This window comes from Episyrphus balteatus, chromosome 2 (assembly GCF_945859705.1).
Source record: "Episyrphus balteatus chromosome 2, idEpiBalt1.1, whole genome shotgun sequence".
Taxonomy (NCBI): domain Eukaryota; kingdom Metazoa; phylum Arthropoda; class Insecta; order Diptera; family Syrphidae; genus Episyrphus; species Episyrphus balteatus.
The window spans coordinates 83285158-83302164 of NC_079135.1; the positions used below are offsets into that span (position 1 = coordinate 83285158).

Genomic DNA, 17007 nt, shown 5'->3' on the forward strand with positions numbered 1-17007 from the left:
GCCACCAAGAATTGTGAATTATTTCTGGTTGGATTTCTAGTACCATTTGTATTTTCAATGAAATTATTGGTTGTGGGATTGGATTTGCAGTGATAAATTGGTTGTGGGATACACTTTTCTAGCTGGATTTCTTTGATTTGTGCTTGGTACCGGTTGTATTTCCATGTAAAAATTAAATTCTTGTTGGAATAGTGCTTATTTGGTTGGGTAGCTCGTTAATTCAAAATCTATGTCACTCCAACTCCACCCAATACAAAAATGATGTGTGCACCGATGTTAGAGTAAGTTCAGAAATTCCAATTGGGAATAATTGTCACTGGTTGGATTTCTAGAACCATTTGTATTTTCATTGGAATATTGGTTGTGGGATTGGATTTCCAGTGATAAATTGGTTGTGGGATACACTTTTCTAGTTGGATTTCTTTGAGCTGTGCTCAACTAAAAAAAAAAAAAAAAAAGTAATAGATTGGGTTGCATGGATTGTAAGTGTATGTGTGCATATATGATTAGCCTTCTCTTTCAATCAATGTAAAGGTATTGTCTAATTGGAAGTATGAAACTCCCTCATAAAGATCTAAATATAGATTTTTTTGTCATTCTTCCTCTTTTTCTTCTGGTTTTAGATGCTACACACAGCCGCTAGTTTAGCAATTACAACGGAATCTGTTATAAAACACATAAAAAATACCTCCCAAAATTTGGTAGTAGTCACCATTAAATGTAGTAGATTACCTATACTTTCCATACAAATTTTTGTACTAGAGCTTGGGAGGTTGGGAGGGTCCAGAACTCTCAAAAACACACTACTAACGGCTCTAACGATTTTGAAATTTTTTTTCTAAAAATGCATCTTAATATATCAATCAAAACTGCATACTTGTTTTTGAGGGCAATTTGTTTTCAGATTTTATTTTATTTTTTTAAAGAACGAATTTTTTTTTATATATTTTTTTTTTGTACCTATATAGTAGGTACGTACATTTTCCAAAGTTCTATATAAAAAGTCTTAAAACTTTAAGCAACTTGAACTATAAGAGCAAGTTCGTGCGACTCAGTCGTGAATTTTATTTCCACGGTATTAAGATGATAAAAAATGCGAAAAAGTGGGTCTGGAAAGACCGTCTGTCTGTTAGTCTGTCCGTCATTATGTCTGTCCGTCTGTATAAAGAACTACAGCCTAAACGGGTGGGCCGATCTACTTAGCAGTTTCCTGTGCAGGATCCTGTACAGACGGTAAAAAAATGGACCAAAAATAACGGTACCATGTCATATACCAATTTTGGAAAGGTTTAATTTTCTCAAAAACGACTCCCACGATTTTTATTTAAAATATCAAGTATAAGCTTTTTAAAAAGGCCTATCTTTTAATAGTTTTTTTTTTTTAATCCTTACTAACGCTACCTCCCATAGAACCGTTTTTTAAAATTTAAAACTAGATTTCAAATGACTAGTTTAATTTTAACGAATTTTTTTGTAGCTCAATTGTTTTTTTTTGTAACTTGAAGAACGAATTTTAAGTTTTTTTTAATACATTTACCTAATTTGTATATGTATAAAAAGTTTTTAGTTCTTACCTAAAGCAAGTTCGTGCGACCCAGTCGTGCATTTTATTTATTTTTATTTTATAAACCGTGAAAACTTTAAGCAAAATTAGTTCAGCAGAAATTTGTGGAATATATTTTTCGTCGAAAACCTACTCTTTTTAAGATAAGTTATTTTGTTGTAATTTTAATGCGAGTTTTAACAGACCTAGCGGACATTTTTCTCTTATAAAACTTATTTTTACTATATTATATTATTTAATGTATTTGTTAACTTTGTTGAAATGTTTTCTTTTTTCTGTCTTTTAAACATAATTAAAAACCTATACAATACAAAAATCAAACAACAACATAAAATAATGAAATTCCTAGGAAATTTCTTTTGCCATAAAAAAAAAAAAAAACAGCAAATACAAATGTTTTTCTCCACAATTTCGAGTGCATTGAAATGTCTAATATCGTAAACTTTAGCATCGGTTCATTCACCTCTGTATACTCCTGTCATTAGCCTTGATTAAAGAAAAATGAAGACAAAGCAATGTTCTATTTTTATCAGCATCGCATACAACCTAAAGACTTGTGTAGGTATATTCATCTGCACTTCTTATACGCCTCAATATAATAAACTTGGTTTTCAATCTATGATAATGTCGACATTAATTCAGATGGCTTCCCAAGAACACCTACATGCGCACCTGTATATATAGGTAATATACCATACCACCTATACCACACAACTACCAACATACATATAATGCCACCCACTACGCAGCACCCTCAAACAGCACACAAGGACCTCAATCTGGGAGATGAGAGATATCAATGATTCGCCCGAAGTTATGGGTTTACCAACATTGATTGCTCTCTAATGGAAATGTATTTTATGGATAAGACAGAGCCACGTTCGTTGGTTGGTCTTCTATATGGTTAAGTCTTATGTTCTAGAGTGTTCGTCGTATGATGAGAAAGCTTCAGAACAGTTTCAATAAGGATCTTCATATATCTATCTATCTATATAATACACCAAGTGTATAATATGTCCTTTTCTCATGGAGCTTATGTTAATTTAATTGGCATCTCCAATAGCGACTTTAGTTTGGTATAGCACAAATCTTTCAAAGGATGCCATATTGAAAGGACACACACACGTAAAAAAGGATTTATGTTGTGAAAAAAAAAGAAGAATCCATCAAGGTGTGTGTTGCTTTTATATAAATCGATTTTGTCATTATTTTTATCATGATAATTAAAACTTAGCTCACGCATTTTCTCTTACCAAGGACCTTGCCCTCTTTTAATTAGAAAAATGTATTTTTGTTAATTTTGTAAATGAAATTTTAGGATGGTTTCTATTACCTGAAATTTCTTTTGATTTTCTGGTCTCAGACTTTACGACTATCTGTGGTTTGTGCGTGTATGCCAGAACATCTGGCTTTGATTTTTATGGAAATACCTACAGAAAAACAAAGATAAGTGAGCAAAATTAAGGGATTTGTTGAAAAAGTATACTGACTTGTAGAAATACACAATTATTGTATTATTTCTTAATCTTAGAAAATCAATTAAATAAAAGACTTATTCTTAAGATCTTACTCTAATTTGTTCGAGTATGTTAAGTTGTTAAGAATTCTTTAGCTTATGTTAAAGCTTTCTAAATGGCTTTAATTACTTAAAACAAAATCTAATTTAATTTTGAATTCTCATAAATCTTAATCACCCTGTAAGAGACATCTAGATTTCTCAGGAACAAACAATATTTGTATTGAGGAGGAGCAACTTAAATTGTAAACAAGTTAAATTAAGATGCACGACTTAAGAGAGGAAATGAAGCGCGTATACAACGGTCATTGCTTGTCAATTAATTTGCATTGAATTTGCATTAATTTAGGACAGATGTGTGTACACATTTCGTTTTCTTATACTCTGGACGAACAAGTACATATAGGTACACTGTTTTGCTGCGAGATAATTGAATTACAAATGATAATGACGAAATCAATTTTAGGTTTTGCATTATTGATTTAATTTTAATTCGACAGGCCTTACAAGTGAAATATTTAAAATAAATAAAAAAAAGGTTGTCTGTAAAGTCGGTTTACGGACGATAATTTTACGTGATAACGTCATAAGACACAGGTTGTGTGTTAAAAAAAGCTTACAAAATAATTACACCATTACAAAAGTATAATAAATAATAAAGCCATACTTAAATTTTTACAATTAGTAAAAAGTATAAAAATAATTTATTAAAACAATAATTTTTTATAAAAAAAGCAAACAAAAATCATATATTTTTTCTTCTACACCATTAAATCTATTTTTTTTATCAACAACCTATAATAAATTTTATACCATCTGAAAGCCTATTATTTCAGCTCGCCCATTTTTTTATTTTATTTATTTCGCCCATGTCTGTGCAACGTCTACAAAAAGAGTTAGAATTTTGTTAACCCAATCAGTTTTCATCAAAACAAGCAACATGTCAATCTTTTTTTATCTTCTCACGCTATTAAATTAATTTTTTCCTTTAACCACCTATAATAAATTTTATATCATAAGAAAGCTTATAATTTCACCTTTTATATGACGCTTCAAGCATATTTTTATGATGCCTACAAAAAAAGTTAGAATTTTTTAAAGCCAATAATGTCGAAATTTCAAACTGAGAATACGGAACTTCCCACACTGTTGGCTGGTCATGGGCAACAGATCTCTACAGGTGTTTTGAGGTATTTCTGAAGTTTTTTAATTTAACATTGTGTAGCTTGTAGTAAATGTACCGTTATGTGTGATATACCAAATGAAAGGTAATGTTATCAGCACAATAAAGTTACATAAAATTTGTATCTGCTCTAGAGCAAAAGAAAGAACGTGTTAAAAAATAGAACATTATTTAACCGTTATCTCAAAATTGTGACTTCAAAATTTATTGAAATCTTGCACATATAGTCCTGTCTATTATCTATCTACAGAATAAATTTCATTTATTTATTTGTTGAAGAAAAAAAGATTAAAACGAAAAACGGTCAAAAAACTTGGGACAAAAAAACTTGTTTTTCCCGTTATTCGGCCAAAAATCATTTTTAAAATACGAATTTTTGTGCATGCATGCGCACGGTCATAGACTACATGTTCTATAAGTTTTTGAACGCAACTAAAAATTTAAAAAAATAAAAAATCACCAAAAAAATACCCCAAAAATAAGTAGGCTTTTTTCAAAAATTCATATTTCAAAACGCAGAGACTTAAAAAAAAATCCGTATGAGACCCCTTACTTTATTTTATTATCTTTCAAATGACGTTTTTCAAATTGTCAAAAAAAATGTCCCCTACTACTTTTTCAAAGGTCTACTTCATGTTTTAGTTTTAGAAAACCATTTATTACTTGGTTTTGAAAGTTTTTAAATTTTTTTGAATATGTACCATTGTCAGTCTTGCAATAAATTTATCAATCGATAAAAAAAATTCAACTCTTTACATTGTCACGTTTAGAAAATAGCCAATTTTTTGCAATTTTGTTTTACCCCTATTTACCCTATTAAATGACAGAATTTTTAAAAATCCTCCATCTGTATTCAACTTTAGATTATTATCTTTCAAATAAGCTATTGAAGATTTTTGTATCTCTAATAGTTTATTTTTAATTTTTAATTGAAATTTTTGCCGCACTGCGAAAAATTTGAAGTGGAACGGGAGAAAATGGCGTCACTTTTTTTGTGGTGGCTGCCATAGTTCATCTACTAATAAGACGTTATCACTTCAAAATAAAAAATTTGATTTCGAGAATAAATTAGTGAAGACTAGGAATAGAAATGGAACATACGAGTTTGCAAAATACATACACATGTATAATATATTCATTTAGATATACCTATGTACAATGACAAGTAAGACAAGTTTTATTAATGCATTCGCCAAATATCTACTTCTAGATTTAATTTATACAATTAAAACGATTTTGTGTGGAAAACGTGTTAAATTATGAAATAATTTTGAGTGAAAAACTTTCATTAACAAGGTGGATTAATAGTATTAAAGAGAAGCCTTAAAAGATCTTTGTAAACAACTAATGATTTTGTTGGAAGCAGTTTACTAATAACCGATTTAAATCTTAATGTATACGAAAAATTATTGTTTCATGCAAAAAAACAACCTTGTTCAAGTTTATCATAAAAATCCTATTTAATTTAAGGTAAAGCTTATTGTGCTTTTCTTTCCATAAAGCAGTGACATTTCACAAAACTTTGTGCAAAAGTAATCTAAGAACACTGGTCTGCAAAATTTAACTTTTTTTTCTCCTTCAAATAATTTTTGATATTATGAAAGATTAGACTTTCCTTAATCTAAATCTTGTTTCAGAAAAATTCTATCAGGTACCATTTTTGTAAAAATGATTTTTGAAAAATGTGGTTAGTTTCTAAAAAATCACCTTTTTAGATTCATTTGAACTTGTATAAAATTAAAACTATTTGTCGCATTGAGCTCAAATTCGGAGGACTTATTCTTTATAATATGACCTATCGATTGATGTCCTTTTACATTAATTTTTACTCATTTTTTATAATTCTGATTGACAAAAAAAGCAGACATTTCGAAATCCTTCACTTTTTAGTGAATCCTTCATGAACAAAAGCACCCTTATTAAGGAAAATGTAAAATATCAATGCCCATTATATTTAAAAAGTCAAATATGTAAAGAAAACCATAATTAAATACATTGAACAAAATTTTTACGTGTTTTGTAATTTTATATACTATTTTTCTATTTAGGTATATCTTATTTGTAATAAACCATTCTATAAACTGCCTTATAAATTCAGATTTGTTTTTCCTAGAAACAAAAGTAGATAATACTCTTCTTATAGTTTTTGATGTGCTGAGTTAGAATCCGAAGTCAAAAAAAATTCTATCACGTCAGGATTTTAAGATATTCGCATTAAAGTACCACAAAAACAAATTTTTTTTTTAGAAAATTTCAAAAAAACTACTATATCTAAAAAACCAGAGCTGACCGAAATTTGTTGAGTTCGGATTCAAAATCAGCACACTAAAGTCCATTAGAAAAGTATACTTTTGTTCTAAGGAAAAAGATATATTAATTTTTACAGATCAGTTTCTTTATGGTACGATATGCCAAACCTACTAAACTTACTTAAATTAAGATATCTCGGAGAAGAAAAGAGATATTAAGAAGATTGAAACTGAATTTGAAAGAAAAAAATAAGTTCTTTCATAAACCGTAACAATTTTAATTGAAAAAGATTATATTATGCCAAAATATTTCTTCGAAAACAGCAAAAAAAATGGGTTTTTTAGATGTTCTAATTGGAATATCTAAAAAACGTGACGTGCTAGGTCAATTCTGACTTCGGATTTGGAATCAGCATAAAATCCTTTAGAAAAGTATAGTTTTATTTAAAGGAAGATTTACTTGCAGACTAGTGTAGGTAATTACAATGTAACTGAATATGTCTACTTTAAAAATCAATGTAAATTCCTAATTATTTGTTAATAAATTGAATGAAATTGAATTTTTCGCATTCAGTTGAATGAATAAATGCATAAATTTATTTAAAAAAAAAATTCACGAACTGCTTTCAGTTTCTTTCTTAGTTTTATGGCACTAAATAAATCACTCTGGACAATTAACTTGTTATTACTATTATTAAAAATTCTAAGTCAAATAAATAACATTCGAAGTGGAATGCCAAATGCCCTAACCAGTGGATTTAATTTGTCTCAATTATAAATTTAAAAGGTCACTGTGGTGTATGCGTACTTTTTTTTTTTGGTTTGGTGAATAAAAACTAATTCTTTTATAATTTTAAAACTAAGCGTAGGATAACAAAAATAAAAATTGGGCTATCCTGGGCTTCCCTTAACGATTTTTTTCACAGGAAGAAAAATCACAATTTTTTCGGTTTCTGATATGAAAAAAATTGTATGCCAACTTCACATAGCCCATAAACTTACAGTCCTGAAACAGGGTTGGTGATTAGATAAAATTACTTTTGAGGCCAACACATTTTTCCTTTTGTAAACTAAGGGTGAAAAATTCTCATATCTAGCACTGCAGTTTTATCTTAAGTAAATTCCATGTTAGAGTGTTTTATATGCATACATTGAAAAATTGTCAGGGCAATATGCTTGATGTGCTAAAATATGAACCCTTATAAAAATAATTGAAGATGGCGATTTTGAATTTTCGAATTTCCATACAAATTACGTGGTTGAAATTGAGTTATTTTTTCTGAATTTAGCTATTTCGAATTTTAAGATTTCTCTTTATTAATGAGAAATAAATAAACATTATATTTTCCAATGTTTCAAATAAGATTTTAGTCTTCTTCAATGGCAATTTTTCTAAATAGAAAAGATTGTTGGTGTCGAGCATTGTGAATAAACTTTTATGAATGCTTCTTTCTATTTTGAGAATTTTCGAGATGGAATCCCTATTTGATTTAATTGGAATTCAGAAAGCAATGAGTTTTTTGCTAGAAAAATATCTAAAGGAAAATTTGAATGATGTAAATATTTTTGTTTCTAAAAAAAAGTAAAAACAAACGCTTTGAAATGAAATGAGGAAGTGAACTGTGAATGTTTAAATAGTTAATAAGAACCTAGAACAATAAATATCCAAATTCGTTCTATAAAAAAAAAAAAAACAAAAAAGGATATAATAATAAAAAATATATAAAAAATACAAAACAAACGCAATAATTCTTGGTTTCTGATTACTAAAAAAGAACCCCAGTTTTCTAAAAAAAAAAAACTAATAAAAAACACATAGAACACATTGTCTAGGCAACGAAAAACTAATGCCCCCTATGTGCACTTTATTTCTATGGCCCATCAACGTTTACTGAAAAGACCTTAAGCAATCAAAGAGATTCGTAAATCTAAATCTGACGAAGACATACGAGGCTGTGTGTATTGTGTATGTAGTAAGTATAGTGTAGGTCCTTTTGTATATATGAGAATGAGATTGGTGAGACTGATGTTGGTTGATACCTGGCACTTTATTTCTGCTGTATATTTCCAGTGTGTGAGGTTTACCTTTTCTGAAAGCAGGAAACTCAAACAGAAATCAGAAAAGGGATAACAAGCCTCAAGGGAGTAGGGGAGAGTGGGGCTTAATGTAACAGGGGTAAGAATTAACAGCTAAAAAAAGCGATGTTCCTTTCAATATTAAGAAACGCGTAAAGGAGAAAAATGCTCAATTTTTGCATATCTACCGGCACATTTTCTTCAAATGAAGATTAGACGACAGGGTTAGAAGTTACACTAGTGGTGCCCAAAAAATGCATGTTTGTAACTTTTTTTTTAAATTTTATTTTTGGTCTACCTCTTTACCCGAAAAAGATAGAGTGCTAAGTGCTTTTTTGTTATATGCAACTGTGTTTTGGCTCAAATTGCGTGTATATGTTATGTCTATATCAGTTTCGCTTTTTTTTAAATTGATTTTATGTGCCAAATTTCATGCTGGGGCTAGTTGTAACATTTTTCCGGGGCAAGTTGTACCATGTAAAAACCTACCTATACTGAAAAATTGTTTACCTAATATAATTTACAACCCTGAATATGAATGCTTGTAATTGAATTTGTATTTATTTTGAAATTGGAAACACATTTTTGAACCACCACTTGAATTCATAAAGCTTATAAAACAATTTATGAATTTTAATAACTTTTATTTAAGACTACTGTCAAATTTTCTCTGGAAATCTTGGATTTGCTCCACTTTTTACAAATTTGCACCAAAATTTCATGACTGAGGTTTGTTTTTATTGTTATTAATTAAAAATAAATAAATATAAACAAATAAAGGTATTTTTCTCTTATTTTTAGTTCTTGGTACAACCTACCCCGGTATGTGTTACACTTTGCCCCGTATGTGGGGTAAGTTGAAACAACACGATTTTTTTTTTGGAAGCTTTATTTTTCAACATTACCGTTATGTTTTGCTAAATTTTTATGATGGATCTTGGAGCTAAAACATGGGTCTTTAATTTAAAAAAGGTCTGGTTGACCCACTTTCAAATTTGTAGGAGAACCATCGATTTTAGAAAAAAGTGTTACATTTGGCCCCACTCTCCCCTAACATACAAAGTGTTTGTTGTGTTTTATTTTGTATGTTGTTTTTTTTTTTTTGTTCGACCCAGAGAGCACAACACAAAACAAAAAACAACATTTCAGTTTTTTTTTTTTTTTGGAGTGGGTTACAGAATCCACAGTGATTCCACAGTGGTGAATGACACACAACAAAAAGGAGTATTTGATTAATGTGCCTTCTGATATGTAAGACAGTCACATATATGTATGGGGAGTCGCAATCGGCTCTTTGTAATGTATAGGAGTGTAAAGCAATAATCAATCAAAGATTTACAATTACCTCCAGGATGAATAATGAAAAGAGCAACTTTTTATTTTGTTTTTTTTTGAGTTTTGAGAACAGGATGGCGTTTGTTTTTGATTTTTTTTTCTTGGTTATTCAGTGAAAGATGCTTTCATCGTTCAGGAAAAGCATAGGGAGAAATAAATTGCTTGTGAGATTTTATAAAACAGTTTCACGAATTTTTTTTGTTTGTAGATTTTTTTTCGTTATTCGGTGTATTGACTTTTTTATTTCAACACTTAGATTTAATGGGCCAATATGAATGTTTTATTTTTTGATTGTCACAAAACAATTTATAAAATGCAACATAGAAACTTTACCCTACCAAATTTTTGGCATTCGAATCTCTTAGTGTTCATAAATCAAAATAATTTTTCTATAAGTTTTGGAGAAATTTAAAAATTTTATTTTTGAATCAGAATAAGCCATTCACAAATAAATATCATTCTTTGTAGATTTGGTAGGTAACACTAATGCTGAAATGAAGAAAAACATTTCAAAAATACTAATAATTTTTGTTTTTAAATTTTTTTTTTTTTTTTTTAAGTTTAAATCTTACAAAAGAATACAGAATTTTTCGAATCGGTCCATTATTACCTGATCATTTTTTTATAGTAAAAGATAAACAGAGAAAGACATTGTAAAAATAAAGTCAATGCGGGCCTTTTAAGCTCAAATTAAAGTTTGCGGATATAAAAAAAGAGCTTGTCACTATCTAAAAAAAAATAAAAAAATAAGCCAATACCTAATCGGGGTATAATAAGTGATGTTTAAGAACATTTAGACTATTGAAAAAAACTAGTCTAACAAAATTAAGGGATCCAACAAAAATTCCAAATTCTGTAAGGTTTTCAAGTGACTGTATTTCCCTTAAAAATGGTAGTATTGAAATCTGAAAAAAAAAGGATTTTGAACCTCAGTCTTTCTGGTTTTGACATCTTACGATTAAAAATATTTGTTAAAATTAAAAAAATAAATTAGGTACTGACTCAAGAAAATTAAGAAAATTTTTTATAAAAATGCACACAAATACTAAGAAAAAAACACTTTTTGTGTCTAAAAACTTGTAGGAAATTTTGTTAAAAACAAAAGTCCTTTTCCATTCAAAGTTCGATATCTCAGAAAATAGTGGTCGTATCGAAATTAAAAAAAAAAAAATATATTTTCCGGCATTCAATAGGATTGGGCATATTGCTTGAACATTTTCTTCATCATAAGATCTAAGAACTAGTTTGGTTTATATTGCTCAATTTTTAGAAATTTGATCGAAGTAGCTTACATTTTGTTGTTCTCTTTTAGTACTTATGCTTATAATGTAAGCATGTATGACTCTTGAGATGCTACAAAAGACATTTTCCATAGAATTAATGCTCGGGGAATTACCAGCCCGGTACAATACTACAATTTTTTCATTCAGGAATAACGTGACACTATGTAAGAAACTCCGTATTGCATAAATATAAAAGCTGCAAGTCTCAAAAACCTATTCCGAACTAAAAGAATCAAAACGTTTTCAAGTTCCTTTGTACATAGTATAGTCCTGCGTTATGGTGTTTTGCACAATATACAAATAATTTAGTCCTTTCCCTGAGAAAGCAGAATAGACCATCATGAATGGAGAACGTTTTTTGTGGATCCTTCTAACACAAGAAGAAAATTCAAACATATGGTATCACCTCTCAGAGGTTCGCGGTTTGACAAACAGACTTCAGCAAATCCCTCTTCAAACCTTCCGCACAATTATTTTATTCCATACCTTGAATCTAGTATCACTCCTGTCTCATTTGAGAAAATAACCATGATTCTGATGTGACATAAAGTAATAATAGGACTTTTCTGTAAAACAAATAGGATGTACGTTAAATTCGAGCGGGAGTGTATTTTGTTTTATTTCTTAGGCCAACTAAATGCTGGTGTCAGAGGCGTACGTTGTGCTGCCTGCCGGAAATAAATCTTAAGGTCAACCCCTTATAAAGTTGTACAGTTTTGAACAAACAAATATTTAATTTAATAAATAATGTAACATTTTTTATAGGTATAAAGAAGTCTTCAGTCAAACGTTAACGTTTTTTTTTTATTTATTATGAATTCAACTACAAAATATAGCCGAAATCGAGGAAAAGTCTACATAATAATTAAAATAGCTTTAAGGCCTTCGTTGCTTCTTTATTTAGCGAACTTTTTAAGATTTCACTCAGACAAACTTAATAGATTTTTGTTTTGTAAGATTTTAACAACTTTCATCAGAAAATACACTTAATTTTTATTATGTTAAATTGGAAGCAATCCACCTCAAATACTTCTCAACTCTAACGTATATTCCAGGTTCATTAGAACCACAAACATTGCTACTACCCATAGCCACACCATACTGTATATACCGCACATCCCAATTGTATGGAGCAATATAAAATAGTGGCCCACCTGAATCACCTTGGCAAATATTGATGGGGTATTCTCCTCCTCCAACACAGATTTGTTTATGGGTGATTCGAGAAGCTCTGTAGATTTCTTGACAATAATCGATGGTTCTTATAGGAACTGTTGCTTTTTGTAGAATCTTAGCCTTAGAGCGATTGTCCTTAAGGCGCCATCCAGCTGTCATCATATGACTTAAGGAGTAATCTCTTGATTTCTGCGTTATAGGCAAGCAGATTGGTCTTACATTGGCTTTAGAAAAAAAAAATCAAAATAACAATAAAAGATAATTTGCAATATTTTTGCAAAGTCTGAAAACTTACTTCTAATTACAGCATTGTTAACAAGTCGCAGCAATCCAATATCATTGGAATACTCGATGTGAGTATAGTCTTTATGATAAATAGCCTCCTCTATGTCAATTTCTTGTGTTGGTGGAGCACATTTTCTTTTATCGCCCTCGCCTTCACAATCTTCCTCGGTTTCGGCATCATGATCACCCAAGCGCACACTTACCCTGAAATTAAATTACAATCAATTATGTTTTATATCACACATGAAGAATAAAATTTAATACTCTTACAGTCTTTTGCCTCGAGTTTGGATACAATGAGCTGCAGTGAGAACATATCTTTCATGAATCAAAGTTCCAGCACATTTAATCATTCTTTCGACACCATCTGAATATATTAGCAAGGCCATCCATGGAAATTCGGAGAGATTGGCATATACTCCATTCCCAACTCGATCGGCATCACTTTTTCCGCAGTTTGCTTGTTGTCGTAACAAGGCTAAGCCAGCTTGCACATCAGCTTCCGATCTTTCGACACCCGCACGTCTGACAGGTGTTTCTCCAGATTCACCCAAGACAGACTCAGAGGTGGTAACTGGTGGTAAAGTTGTGGTTTGTATTTGAGCTGTTTCTCCACGTTCACCCATGGCGGACTTAAAAGTGGTCACTGGAAGTGAAGTTGTTTCTTTTATGGATTTTGGCTAGCCATTAATAAAACTTACATCCATATGTTTTATCAACTTCATAAGTTACCGTCAATATTAATATCAACGTAATATATGCACTTTTTATCCTTGACATTGCAGTAAGCTTTTGAATGTTAAGGAAATAATATTTATACACAGACACTGGCTGAGAACTCGAACTTCTTAGATTGCGGTTCGATATGAGACTAATGATCTACAAAAATTCTATCAAACAATCTTCAAAAACCCGGAATTTATTTTTAGATTCGAATTAAAACCATCGGTGTTTTGGACTATATGGATTCCAGCCTTATCAAGCACTGCTTCTCTTTACTTATACCATCTAATCTAATTGAGAAAATAAAAGCATTATACATCACACAGCGGGTTATCAAAATATTATGAAAACTTAGAAAATATCTTAATCTTATGGGTTTTTTCATTAATTACTAAATATAAATAATTTTTTTTTTTCATGGCGTAAAGTATGTATAATTTTTGTCGGTGAAATAGTGTCTGCTATCAAATAAACATTCAAATTTGTTTTCATTTGAAAAGTGTTAAACAGAAGTCAATAAAAATATTATAAATAAAAATAAAAAAAAAAAAAAACAATCGTCAATAAATAAATGATAGCAAAATATAGGTTAGTCCTGTAATTTTAAGCATTTTAAACCCCAATCTGCCTAAGTTCTAAGTGAATTCTGGTATACAGCTAAAAACGGCAGAATAACCAATCATGAATGGAGAATGTTTGATTATTATTTATTACAAAATTGCAGTGGGAGTAGCTCTGCTCCTCTTCTGAACAAAAATATCGAATTTTCTTCAACAGGTTTTGAAATTTGATTAATGTTAATGCAAAAGGAAAACCTGCGTAAAAAGTTTTTTTTTATGTGAATTATTTGGTTTTATAGACAAAAATTAATTTTATTAAAAGTTCCCCATTAAAATTACTATGATAAAATGCGTATATACTATTCAGTCGTTTCTACATTATTGGAGGTATCGTTCTTAGATTTTTAACAGTTTTTTTTTTTTTTTAGTAGAAGACCAGTCGAGCAGACCTTTTCACAGTACCTTACCTATTCCAATAATCAAAAATTTTCCATTAATGATTGTCTATTCTGCTATCTCAGGAAATGGATGAGGTCCCTTTTAAAATTATGGTAAACCAATGCATAAAGGAGCTTAATTCTACGAGTTCGGCATACGTTATTGAGGCTCGTAGCTTCTATATTTATGCAATATGGAGTTCTTGCCATGAAGTTAAGAGTGTCTAGAAATTCCAATAGCAGAAATTCCATAGAAAATGTTTTTTTTTTTTTGGAGTTTCCTGAGTGAATGAGACCAAACAAATATAAGCTACTTAAATAAAAACCTCATATCGTATGTGATTGCTACATAGTCACCTTCTCTGCGTTCTACTACCGAAACGGTTGATTATACATAAGTTGTAGCTAATTTCACGACGAACAATTTTTATAATAAACTCTGATGACCTCCGAGCAATAGTTCGCGAGATATTAGCGAAAAACTGATTTTCTTGAACTTTTTAACCAAATAACTTTTTACTCTAATAAAGGTTTATATACCAAAATTCAGCCCACTATGAATTTTTCCGTAGATAAACCCTAAAATTACTGGACTAAATTTTAAATTTTGTTTTAACTAATGAACACCTATACAACTTTAGGTAAAGTGAATCTTCTTCGTTGGCTATAGGTCTTGATTTGAGTCTATCTTTTCTTCTTTGTCGACGTTTCACGTGTGCTTACACGCTTCTTCAGGACTAAGAAAAATAATTCTATAAAGCTCTAAAAACGTATAGAATAAATACTTATCTTGAATCCTCTAATGATCCCCAATTGATTGCAGTTGATTAAAGTTTAGGTTTTTTTATCAAGCTTATATATTTTGAAAATCAATAAAAAATGTCTTGAAAAAGCGTGTAAGCACACGTGAAACGTCGACAAAGAAGAAAAGATAGACTCAAATCAAGACCTATAGCCAACGAAGAAGATTCACTTTATTTAAAAAGAAAGGTCACGGAATAAGGAAGTATCAACTTTAGGTAGTTTAAATATCAAAACTTATAAATACTTATTCACACATCGGGACACTGTGGCGTATGCGTAATATTTTTCATTTTCTATAGAAAAAAAATTAACAGTGATTAAAAAGTTTTCCATTGTTTACAAACTAATCAAACTACTATATCACATAACGATACACAGTTTATAACTTTTGAATCAAATAACTATTACACAAAACTTTATAACGAGGTTCTAAAATAAGGGAGTGAGTTGGATAGCATTGTGGGTTTGAAAAATGTTATCAATTTTTTTTTTTTTTTTTTTTGGAATAATAAATATTATAATAGCCCAGGGAAATTAGTAATTTAAATCGCATTTTTCGCGGGACAAAATTTTTTTCATGGAATGTGTTCGGGTGGTTGTCCTTATCATAAAAGTCAATTTGTTGGGAAAATTGGAGGTTGGGAACAGCCGCCATCTTGGAAAAGAGATTGGTAGCGTTTTTATTGAATAGCTCCATTGTTATTCATTTTAACAGAAAATGACAAAGGTAGGACTTATTAACAATAAAATTATCTAAACAATGATATACAAAACAATTCCGTGAGTTGATTAAATAAAATTTTATAGTTGGTCAAAGTGCGGGTTTGTATCGCAAGGTTGGGACAAAATGACATTTTTTCATATATCTGACGAACTTTTGATTTGTTTGGATAATTCTTCAAGAATGAATTATAGTACTTATAATTACCTATAAAATGAGCCCACAATTGTTATTGTAACCATCGTATTGTAGAAGTAATCTAACTCCGAAACTCTCCATGTACTAGTCAAAAGTGAGAAAAAAGCTAGTTTTTTGCTAGTAGGCCGAGAAAATTTTGGGAGTAGAGGTATAACCAAAATATAAGTACGCAGTTTTGCTGCCATACTCGTGTTAATGTCGATTTCAAAGGTCTGACAACTCTAATTTTGGGCTTTATACGGTTTTTGGGGGGTTAAATAACGTAAGTTTTCCAGCTAACGTGAATGGGCTAAATTTATACTATTTGAAATTAGAAATATAAAAGCTGATGCTCTATTATTTTTCCTAAATCTGGACACCTTAATCTCGGCTATGGGGTTAATAGAACTCACGATATAAGCTTTTTTAACTAACCATATCAGGCTTTTCAATTCAAATAAACAAACAAAAATCGAAACAAAAAAGCCTCTAAAACATAATCGTATAAACGGCTTATATCTTGAGTTCTATTGGTCACATCCTCAAGATTGGGGTGTCTAGATTTAGGAAAAATAATAGGGAATCAGCTTGTATATTTATAATTTCAAATAGTATAAATTTAGCCCATTCACGTTAACTGGAAAACTTACGTTATTTAACCCCCCAAAACCCGTATAAAGCCCAAAATTAGAGTTGTCAGACCTTTGAAATCGACATTAACACGAGTATGGCAGCAAAACTGCGTACTTATATTTTGGTTATACCTCTACTCCCAAAATTTTCTCGGCCTACTAGCAAAAAACTAGCTTTTTCTCACTTTTGACTAGTACATGGAGAGTTTCGGAGTTAGATTACTTCTACAATACGATGGTGACAATAACGATTGTGGGCTCATTTTATAGGTAATTATAAGTACTA

At 30.1% G+C, this 17007-nt stretch overlaps 2 protein-coding genes across 3 annotated transcripts in view; one reads left to right on the plus strand and one right to left on the minus strand.

Moving 5' to 3' along the window:
* LOC129909845 (zwei Ig domain protein zig-8) overlaps positions 1-17007 on the plus strand; it is a 430837-nt gene that overhangs the window by 342506 nt on the left and 71324 nt on the right. The window lies entirely within an intron of this gene.
* LOC129909843 (serine protease grass-like) lies at positions 11319-13774 on the minus strand. The gene is made up of 4 exons (XM_055986958.1): positions 13369-13774; positions 12938-13313; positions 12678-12871; positions 11319-12606 (listed from the first exon to the last, which is right to left on the minus strand). Exons 1-4 carry the CDS (start codon positions 13445-13447, stop codon positions 12203-12205), a joined length of 1053 nt encoding a protein of 350 aa, XP_055842933.1. The 5' UTR covers positions 13448-13774; the 3' UTR covers positions 11319-12202.

Coding starts and splice junctions, on each gene's coding strand:
- LOC129909843 (XM_055986958.1), bottom strand. CDS start 13,447: ATGTCAAGGATAAAAAGTGCATATATTACGTTGATATTAATATTGACG. Junction 13,314..13,368: donor AGTTGATAAAACATATGGAT/GTAAGTTTTATT, acceptor CTTCACTTCCAG/TGACCACTTTTAAGTCCGCC. Junction 12,872..12,937: donor CAAACTCGAGGCAAAAGACT/GTAAGAGTATTA, acceptor ATTTAATTTCAG/GGTAAGTGTGCGCTTGGGTG.